At 41.1% G+C, this 11,068-nt stretch overlaps 1 protein-coding gene across 4 annotated transcripts in view; it reads left to right on the plus strand.

The window, feature by feature from the left end:
* Nucleotides 1-8,108: 8,108 nt before the first annotated feature.
* The window catches only part of LOC112216615 (dynein heavy chain-like), a 4,793-nt gene continuing 1,833 nt past the window's right edge, over nt 8,109-11,068 (plus strand). Inside the window, exons 1-3 of one of the 4 annotated variants that reach the window (XR_006079103.1) lie at nt 8,109-8,385; nt 9,911-10,025; nt 10,345-10,381. Coding sequence is in view for 2 of the 4 variants with exons in the window: in XM_042299567.1 (XP_042155501.1) it covers nt 10,715-11,068 (354 nt within the window). In the remaining 2 variants the exon portion in view is untranslated. Of the gene's footprint in view, nt 8,386-9,910 lie in introns of all 4 variants that reach the window. The other 3 variants (XM_042299567.1, XR_002948359.2, XM_042299566.1) reach the window with 3 other exon arrangements.

The raw sequence follows: 11,068 nt of genomic DNA on the forward strand, positions 1-11,068 counted from the left end.
TATTTCATCAAAAATATTTTTTTTATGTTTTTGGGATATTATCATCCTAACTTTAGATACAAACCTAACTAGAACTTAATGGGAATCTTAGCTAATGTTCCCAGGTTCCTTGATTAACAGTATATGACAGTAGAAAAGCAGTATTACAATCACAGTACACAGTAGAGCCATATCTTATTAGAATTAAAGTACTCTCAGGAACTGTAGTTTAAAGCATATAGATACATTTTCAGTAAAAGGCGGTAAATAAAAATGCAAAGAAACAGAAAACATCCTGTCTGTAAATCAGTCTCTGTACTGTTATCGTTTGTATCTTAAGTGAAAGAAATCTTGGCAGGAATATTGTCTTGTCTAGCTCCATATTGAGAAATCTCTGCATGATTTAACCGTTATTACACCAGAACTTCTTTCTCTAGAGGTGAAACAGCCTTCGGGGAGAAGCCATCTGTATTTTACAGGACAGATGTGTCTGGGTCGGGGTGGAGGTGGGGTGAGTATTTACTGTGAGGGAGGACCACTGGACCCCACCCATATTAGACAAATCCCAGGTGGGGTTGAGCCCCCAACAGTCCCTCCACCCTTCCATCCCTCCTTTCCATCCCTCCATCTCCCCCCCCACCCGTAGACAAAACATCCCCACACACCCCACCCCTGGGTGGACGAAAAAAATCTCAGCTGGTTGTTTTCATGGAGGGCTGGTCTCCCTTGGTATAATCATAGCTGTGCAACACGTCATGTTTTTCCTCTTCCTGCCAAGACGCGCCCCTGATGTCCCATCTCCCCTCACTGATGGTAATATACTATCAGGCAGGAATGGACGGAGGGAGAGCGGGAGGAGGGGAGAGGAGAGGAGGATAGGACCGTAGCAGGTAAAACTGTTGCATAGGATTCCAGTGTCGCCAATACTTAATGAACTAAATCATTCCCTAATTCCACTAATAGTTTTCTCAGGACTATGTAAGGTTATAGTAGTTATATACTACACACAGTCTAAGGAATAGTTTCTTTATAAAGAATAGACAGGTTGGTTGTTTAGCAACAAAACCGAGGCTTGCTCTACTTTAGGGCAAAAGAGACAGGGTTGGCTTAGACTGTGAACAACATGTCAACTATATTTAGTCTACAAATGTTTATTGAAACAATGAGCACTTGTTGTCTCTCAAATACATAATTATAGTTGTTGGTAAGCTTTTTTGACATATTAGCATGTTTTGTTTTAGGTATTTTGACTGCCATATCAGTCAAAATACCTAAAACAAGACATGGTATTGTAATGGCTCTCCTCTTCGTCTGATGATGAGGAATAGGAATCATCGGACCAACACGCAGCGTGGTAAGTGTTCATAGTAAATTTAATTAAATAAACTGAACACTGAATGACAAAAAACAACAAAGAGAGTGAACGACACGAAACAGTCCTGTAAGGTGAAAAAACACAAAACAGGAAACAACTACCCACAAACACAGGTGGGAAAACAGGCTACCTAAGTATGGTTCTCAATCAGAGACAACGATTAACAGCTGCCTCTGATTGTGACCCACACCAGGCCAAACACATAGAGATACAAAACACAGAACAAAACATAGAATGGAAAACATAGAATGCCCACCCCAACTCACGCCCTGACCAAACCAAAATAAAGACATAAAAAAGGAACTAAGGTCAGGCCGTGACAGGCATCAATAACAAGATACAACGAGCTGAAACAAGCCACCTACGATTCCCCACAGGGCAGCTTCTTGTCATTGTTGATAGCTATCTGACCGTTCAGAATCATAATAAGGCACACCTTCCGGCAACATCGATGCCGTTGCATAATTTTTGTGACGTTGCCAGCTAACCCGTCTATAGTGTGGCAGCACAATGACGTATCATCGTTCAATACTCACCACTAGTCCTTGAAGGTGGAGTCATGGCAATAGCAAAAAATGAATCAAAGGAGTTTAAAATAACACTGCTTAAAGCTTATCTCAGCATCAAACCCCGTCTTCATGTGACAGGCCTCTTGCATTACATTTTGGCCATTCATGCTCAGGAGTTTCCCACTGTTAAGAAATGGACCAAGCAATGTTTACCAACTTCCTGTTTCACTTGGACTGTGTTCGCTGTTGGCCTGCTGATGTTAACTCAGGATTTATCTCTCTGCAGGGTAGACCTAACATCCGGCCTGACATAGCAGGGCAGGATAACCTCTGACAAGAACACTTTCCACAGCTACAGATCAGATGTCCATTTAGTGTCTGTCTGAGAATCTCCCCTGGTACCCAGCATGGAAATGGGAGAGGGAGTTTTCACCTAGGAGTTGATGGAAAAGGTAACATTTTTGGATAGTTGTAATGTACTTAAATGGATACGATACAGTGTATTCGGAAAAAAGGTTTTTAGACATTTTAGCAAATGTAAAAATAAAAAAATAAAAAACAGAAATAACTTATTTACAGAAGTATTCAGACCCTTTGCTATAAGACTCGAAATTGAGTTCAGGTGCATCCTGTTTCCATTGATCATCATTGAGATGTTTCTACAACTTGATTGGTAAATTCAATTGATTGGACATGATTTGGAAAGGCACACACCAGTTGACAGTGCATGTGTAACAGTGTAACTTTAGACCGTCCCCTCGCGCGAACCAGGGACCTTCTGCACACATCAACAACAGTCACCTACGAAGCATCGTTACCCATCGCTCCACAAAAGCCGCGAAGCACAGAAGCACAGATCTGGGGAAGGAATTGTCCGTAGAGCTCTGAGACAGGATTGTGTCAAAGCACAGATCTGGGGAAGGAATTGTCCGTAGAGCTCTGAGACAGGATTGTGTCAAAGCACAGATCTGGGGAAGGAATTGTCCGTAGAGCTCTGAGACAGGATTGTGTCAAAGCACAGATCTGGGGAAGGAATTGTCCGTAGAGCTCTGAGACAGGATTGTGTCAAAGCACAGATCTGGGGAAGGAATTGTCCGTAGAGCTCTGAGACAGGATTGTGTCAAAGCACAGATCTGGGGAAGGGCGCAAAAAACATTCTGCAGCATTGAAGGTCCCCAAGAACATAGTGGCCTCCATCATATTTAAATGGAAGAAGTTTGGAATCACCAAGACTCTTCTTAAAGCTGGCCGCCCGCTCAAGCTTCGGGACATGTCTGAATGTCCTTGAGTGGCCTAGCCAGAGCCCGGACTTGAACCAGATCTAACATCTCTGGAGAGACCTGAAAATATCTGTGCAGCGACACTCCCCATCTAACCTGACAGAGCTTGAGAGGATCTGCTGAGAAGAATGGGAGAAACTCCCCAAATACAGGTGTGCCAAGCTTGTAGCGTCACACCCAAGAAAACCTGAGGCTGTAATCGCTGCCAAAGGTGCATCAACAAAGTTCTGAAAAAAAGGGTCTGAATACTTATGTAAATTATATATTTCCATTTTATTTTATTTTTTAAATTGCAAAAATTTCTAAAGGCGTGTTTTTGCTTTGTCATTACGGGGTATTGTGTGTAGATTGATGATAGCTGTTTTTTAATACCATTTTGGAATAAGGCTGCAACGTAACAAAATGTGGAAACAGTCAAAGGGTCTGAATACTTTCTGAATGCATGTATGTGTTATCCATTACGTGTGCACATTTCAGATGATAAATGGCATTGCTTTATGATAATAATGATTGGCTCAGGAGATAAATATGAAATCAGGAACACGCCAATGCCATTCCCTCCCTGGACTGTACAATGACAATTACAATGGACATATCTGAACCTTTGATGCTTATGATGTAGAGATTCTTATGATGATTGAGTCTAGTTTAGATTTACATTTGGTTGAGTTGTCAACCAACGTGAATTCAATGTAAAATCAACAAATCCTTTTGCAATGTCATTGGGATTTTAGGTGAAAATTTGAGTGAAAAAACTACAAAATTCCCTTTCTTTGATGACTTTTTGCAAATCCAATCAGTTTTTCACATTGATTCAAGGTAATCACATTTAATTTTTTGGGTTGAAATTATGTGGAAACAACATTGATTCAACCAGTTTTTGCCCAGTAGGAAGGGGCAAACAATGAGACGTAGGACAGAAAGCCAATCGGCCAATTTGAGCTCCCTAAAGCATGAAGTCAAGGAGGCAGAACAATGGCTGCTGAAGTGAAGGCGGAATATCTGCAGAGTCAGGGAAATCATTCTAGAACTGGCTGGCTGTATTCTGTATTCTCACTCTGTCTACTCCTGGGAAAGCAACCTCTCATACCCTCAGTTTGTTTCAGCGGATCTGTGTTACAGTGTGGAGGGTGGAGAAAACAACAGAGTAGAAAAGAGATCTTTCATCAGAAAAACAATACAGGCTAAGTTAGTTTGCTAGACTAGGATCAGGTGATTTTCTCAATGAGGGAAATGTATCATTCTGACAGAGCCTTTTTTTTTAGGAAATACCATTACAAATTGGCACAGAGTTTTACTGTAATGGGCTACAACATGTATCTAAATCAGCATAGAGCTGTAGGAATACTTGTTTCAGTGTTCCATTAAAATGAGAAAAGCATATCAAGTTTTCATTTCAGAGGGGGGTGAAGTAGATCTTGAATAAAGTAGGCATACATCACAACAGGAAGGTCACTACGGACAAAATACCTGAAACAAAAACTGTAAGTGTCTGATGATTATACTGTACACACCGTGATATTATGATGCTTGATATATACAGTATTAATCAGACCAGAACCCCGTCATGGTTAACCTTTAGTGGGGATCAATGTGTCCAGCTCAACCCACCCACCAAACATTGGACAGTTAATATGGAAGAGTGTCTAGCTTCACATCTTGTTTTTGCTAGAAGATACTAGTGGTGGAGCATGCCTTGATCCAAACCTGAGAGGGTTCCTGAAATGGGCCAATAGAGGGAGACACTGTAGCTAGCTATCTCACATTCACACCATTTGACCGCTGTAACAGGGCTGGAATGTCCCAATGTACATCATTCACATACTGTGGATTGCATTAAAACCACACACAGGCTCGCACATAAATACACACACACACACACACACACACACACACACACACACACACACACACACACACACACACACACACACACACACACACACACACACACACACACATCCTCACCCATACACACATTATATGCAATAGAAACATTACTGCAGCTGTGACATAGTAAAATATTAGCCAAATTAAATGCATCATGCCAGATGCTCACAATAGATACAGTGCCTTCGGAAAGTATTCAGACCCCTTGACTTTTTCCACATTTTATTTATTTTTTTTAAATGTAAAAAATGAAATATCACATTTATATAAGTATTCAGACCCTTTACAACTTTGTTGAAGCACCTTTGGCAGCAATTACAGCCTCGAATCTTCTTGGTTATGACGCTACAAGCTTCGCACACCTGTATTTGGGGAGTTTCTCCCATTCTTCTCTGCAGATCCTCTCAAACTCTGTCAGGTTGGATGGGGAGCGTCGCTGCACAGCTATTTTCAGGTCTCTCCAGAGATGTTAGATCAGGTTCAATTCCGGGCTCTGGCTGGACCACTCAAGGACATTCAGAGACTTGTTCTGAAGCCACTCCTGCGTTGTCTTGGCTGTGTTCTATAAGGTCATTGTCCTGTTGGAAGGTGAACCTTCGGCCCAGTCTGAGGTGCTCAACTCCCTGAACAAGGCCCTTCACACCTGATTTCTCAGTTTGAGCGGGCAGCCAGCTCTAGGAAGAGTCTTGGTGGTTCCAAACATCTTCCATTTAAGTATGATGGAGGCCACTGTGTTCTTGAGGACCTTTTTTTGGTACCCTTGCCCAGATCTGTGCCTCGACACAATCCTGTCTCGGATTGCACAACTGTGGGACCTTATGTAGACAGGTGTGTGCCTTTCTAAATCATGTCCAATAAATTGAATTTAGCCCAGGTGGACTCCAATCAAGTTGTAGGAACATCTCAAGGATGATCATTGGAAACAGGATGCACCTGAGCTCAATTTAGAGTCTCAAAGTCTCATAGCAAAGGATCTGAATAAATAAGGTATTACTTTCTTTCAAATAACCTGTTTTCGCTTTCTCATTATGGGTAGATTATTGAGGATTTTAAAAAATTTAATAGATTTTAGAATAAGGCTGTAACATAACAAAATGTGGAAAAAGTCAAGGGGTCTGAATACATTCCAAAGGCACTGTATATCCACTCCCCATGAGATCCATCATAAGGGAGGAGCCACATAAACAAAGATTCAAATCTGGGTCCACAGTGACTGGTCTGAGTACACGAGGGAATGACCAGACACACCCACCCCAAACCAGGCCAAACACTGTCCTATCCTATCCACTCTTTCTCACACACACGTGCACACACACACACACACACACACACAGACAGACACAAACACACACAGGCACACACACACCTTATCCCCAGCCAAACGCTGTCCTCTCCTCTTCTATCAATCACTGCATACTCGGTCTCTGAGAAATCTTGTGACACATAGCTGGCCCAGGGTGCAACATTTAATCTGTTCATGTGTAAAATGTGATACTAGTGGCTGTTGGTTTTATTAGTAACACAGGGAGAGCTTTGACACAAGGATCCTTCTCTCCACATAACATAGGAGGCCACGGGGAGGAGCGGAGCGGCCGGACACACACTTTAACTAAAAATCTCCTCTGGTATATAAACATTCTCATAGTACTCCTCTGGTATAACTATATTAACATTCTCATAGTACTCCTCTGGTATAACTATATTAACATTATCATAGTACTCCTCTGGTATAACTATATTAACATTATCATAGTACTCCTCTGGTACTACTATATTAACATTCTCATAGTACTCCTCTGGTATAACTATATTAACATTATCATAGTACTCCTCCGGTATAACGATATTAACATTCTCATAGTACTCCTCTGGTATAACTATATTAACATTCTCATAGTACTCCTCTGGTATAACTATATTAACATTCTCATAGTACTCCTCTGGTATAACTATATTAACATTATCATAATACTCCTCTGGTACTTCAGGCTGCAGTACAAAATGCTTGACTTTAACTAAAAGGTGTATAATAAAGATGAATTATGCAGAAATAAACTTAAGATGTGAGGAATTGCAAGTGACTAATTTGCAATGTGTAATTTTTTGATAGGCGTTAGAGGATGTATTATTTGCATTAGATACCCAAGTGACTAGTGTTGGATGCACAAATGATAAAATATCTCTTTCCCACAAAGCAAAAGTCCTCTGATGTCATTGAACTAAAATCTATGAGGAAGCTCCCAGTTAAAGCAGCACATCTGTTGTGAGAAACAAAAAACTATCTGGAAAACATCATCCCTTTCTTTCCACTGTGATGCAATGTTATACTCAACCAAGTTCATTTCCTTTGGCCCTGCTACGCCTTGCAGTCCATGATACACTGTCTAATACAACATACCTTAATTTATCGCCACATTTGTTGTAATGCAGCCTATATGATGTCCATTGCTTTGATCGCATATGCACAGTCCAATGTGTATTGTGCCTTACTTGCTCTAAGGAAATATGGATAACTTTAAAACTACTTTAGCCTAATATGGACAATTGTTTTATGCAGTATATTCTTAGAAATCACCTTCACCACAATCAAGTAAAACTGTGAAAAACTGAATCAGTGAATCGGTATAGACCTAAATTCCCCAAATATATAGAACACAGGGAGACTATGAACAGCACTGTCCTCTGTTCCACAGAGGGTAGAGCTTCCTTCAAACCAGGCTTTCTATCATTGGGTTAGTACGCCCCCTTCTGTACTAATGACCATTCTACAGTTTTCTAAGGGTTTAGATATCTTGTTATTGCAAAGGGAAACTGAACGAAAGTTGATTTAATTTGCCTAATGGCCTGTTTTCCTTATTAGTTCATTAGTCTATGGACAGGTATACCTATTGTTTTATAGGGCAGTAGGCCTAGGATACTGTACTCTAATTGCACTTCAAAATCTTTGAAAAACACGTCGTGAGTATTACATTTTAACGTGACAGTTCCAAATGTTTGTGAATATGCGTCAAAAGCATGTGATTCCGACGACGCAGTATTACGTTTTTGTACAGCGGCCAATCGAACATCGGGGGTGTGTGAGAGGGCGTGGATTGAATGTGGCGCTCTGGAAAATTCGATGAATTATCAAGTTAAAAGCAAACGTCTTGAAATAAATGATGAAGGGACCAATGCCAGGAATACAACTCTAGTAGTGTCGCACTTTATTGTTCAGAATGTTCGCAGGACATGCTACTGAGGAGATGGGCCATAGGTGAGTCCTTTCTGCCCAAGTGGTGGGATAGGGCTTGGATCATTACACACCACCGTTGCTTCAGTCTACTGTCACTGTCAACATCCCAGGATATAACAGGTGAAATTGTAAATATATAATCAGGAAATACTTTAGGTTGCGCAATCGAAAATGTTTGTGTAACTTTTCTAAAGGCTTCAGGCAGTTCATGTTTCTGATATTGTATTAATGTTAATAGAAATCATCAGTGTTGCCGTGTAGGATATGGGGCTATGGGGTTTTAAAACAGTTGTTATGAATTTTCTTACACTATGAATAATCTTAAAGTGCCAGCCCAATAGGCTAATGCATAAAATGTATAATCCCTAGTAAAAGTGATCGTATTACCTGGGAATAGGGCATCAAATTGAAGGCAAGGTGATGGGGAGGGTACCATAACAGTAAAAAAAAGGATGCTGCGGAGGAGAGAGGGCTTGACACTGTAAAAGGAGGATGTTGCGCAGTTCTATTTACCTGCGTGTCTGTCTCTCTGTGCGTATTTTATGACACTGGGTACGGAGTGGTATGGCAAGTTTTGTTATATTTACAAGGATGTTATTATACCATTGGTAGTTTATATGTAATGCAATGAAATGTATAGGATATACAGACATACATTATTGTTGATATTAATAATGTCATCCTCTAAATAAAATACGTAATTCTGCTTTCTTTGACTAAACTAATGTTTACCCAAGTAGGCCTTTTGATGGATTACATGATTATTGAAAGTAGGATGAGATGCGCACTTTGTATTTCTGATGTAAACAAACCCCCAAACCATTACACTTCCTGGGCGGTGGGTGTCGCTGTTTTGCAGTTTAGATAAACATACATAATCCGTCATTTTCAATACTGAATGTGGACACTGGACGTTATCGTCTCATCATCGATGTATATGTGATCTTCACACCTGAAATTATTTTACCTTTACATGAAAAAAAGAGATCGATAGGCGGTGGTTATACAAGTGTGTAAAGGAAATGTGTTTCCTGCATATCCCACTCCCCCCAAGACCAGTGGTGGATCTAGACCATTTCAACAGGGGGGCCAAGCTGGGTCCAGTTGTACTGTTAGAGGGGCTAGTTACATTAGAAGTTATTGCTGCAAGCATTAGCAGGCAAAATACCATGTTCATAATGCAGATGCATGTGGTACGATACCTTTGTGTTCCGCCTAAAGCCGTCCCTCTAGAAAATGTGTGGGTTGAATTAGTTTTCCACATTGCCACTGTCTAATAACGGATGTAAAAAAAAGAACGATAGCAAAAATGTGTCATGTAAAAATGATTTCGTACTCCACATTTAGGGGGGCCACAAGGGGGTCCAAAATTGTTGTCACAGGGGCACTGGTGCAATTAGGGTTAAGTGCGTTGCTTAAATGCAAATTGACAGATTTTTGCAAATTGACCAAGTTTTTTTTTTTTTCTCACCAAAATCAGTGCAAAAATTTAAATGAGCAACCTTTCAATTACTGGCTTAACGCGCTAACTGCTTGGCTACCTGCCGCACTAGGCTAGGTGACCTGCCGCTTGACTAGTGAAACATTACAGCAGTATTCTGATTGGAGTTCAATCAAATGTGTGATGTTTATTTTCCCTCCCCAGGTTATGTCCGGTCAGGTTTATGAGAATGGCTGGCACCATGTGGGAAACAATGACCAGGGCTCTCTTGACTTCAAGGCCTTCAAACCTCAACAGTAAAAAGTGACTGCAGTGGATGGTGATCTTATTATCTCAGTTATACAGAGATCTCTTTAATTGTGTGCATGTTGGAGGGTTCAATCAATTACGTTTATTGAACTCAGGATCTGAGTGCCTTAGACTGCTGCGCCACACGGGAGCCCAAGTAACATAACTATGTAGGTCTAGGCTAGATCATCAATCTACTCATATTGTCATTGGATGTATGGGGAGTTTGTGTTTACTGTGCAAGAATGTACACGTCTGGAGCTGCATAGGCTATGTCCTGATATGAAGTGGTGGACAAAGTTTGTTGGATACGTTTTCATCCACGTACCTTCACATTTCTTATTTTTCAGTAGAACAAAGGTGAAACATCGATGGGGCCAAAATAAGGTGAGTAGTATACACAACACCTAACAAATAGAACACCTATGATAGTAATATACACATTTCTAAGAGTGCCACAAACTGCTGAGCCATATGGTGTTAGATTTCAGGGATGGATGGCGAAGGCTTCTTCCCATACAGCCACAACAACAGCAGTGAGCAGGCATACAGACCAGACCAGGGCACTTACCTTGCCAGAGAGAGAGATTAGGGTTTAGGAAGTGGAGCAGGACATTGAGATGACATGGCTAAATTTAACGCAGTGCCCAGTGAATGATGGGTATAAATCGCTGACAGGAAGGATTCCAGCTCCAGGTTGCATGCATCTTTAGTGACTGCATGTCACTGAGAACACTGTCAACACAACACCACATCACTGGAAGCACTGTCAACACAACACAGCACATCACTGGAAGCACTGTCAACACAACACTGCACATCACTGGAAGCACTGTCAATACAACACTACACATCACTGGAAGCACTGTCAACACAACACTGCACATCACTAGAAGCACTGTCAATACAACACTGCACATCACTGGAAGCACTGTCAATACAACACTGCACATCACTGGAAGCACTGTCAATACAACACTGCACATCACCGGAAGCACTGTCAACACAACACTGCACATCACTGGAAGCACTGTCAATACAACACTGCACATCACTGGAAGCACTGTCAACACA

Source organism: Oncorhynchus tshawytscha, linkage group LG16 (assembly GCF_018296145.1).
Source record: "Oncorhynchus tshawytscha isolate Ot180627B linkage group LG16, Otsh_v2.0, whole genome shotgun sequence".
Lineage (NCBI taxonomy): Eukaryota > Metazoa > Chordata > Actinopteri > Salmoniformes > Salmonidae > Oncorhynchus > Oncorhynchus tshawytscha.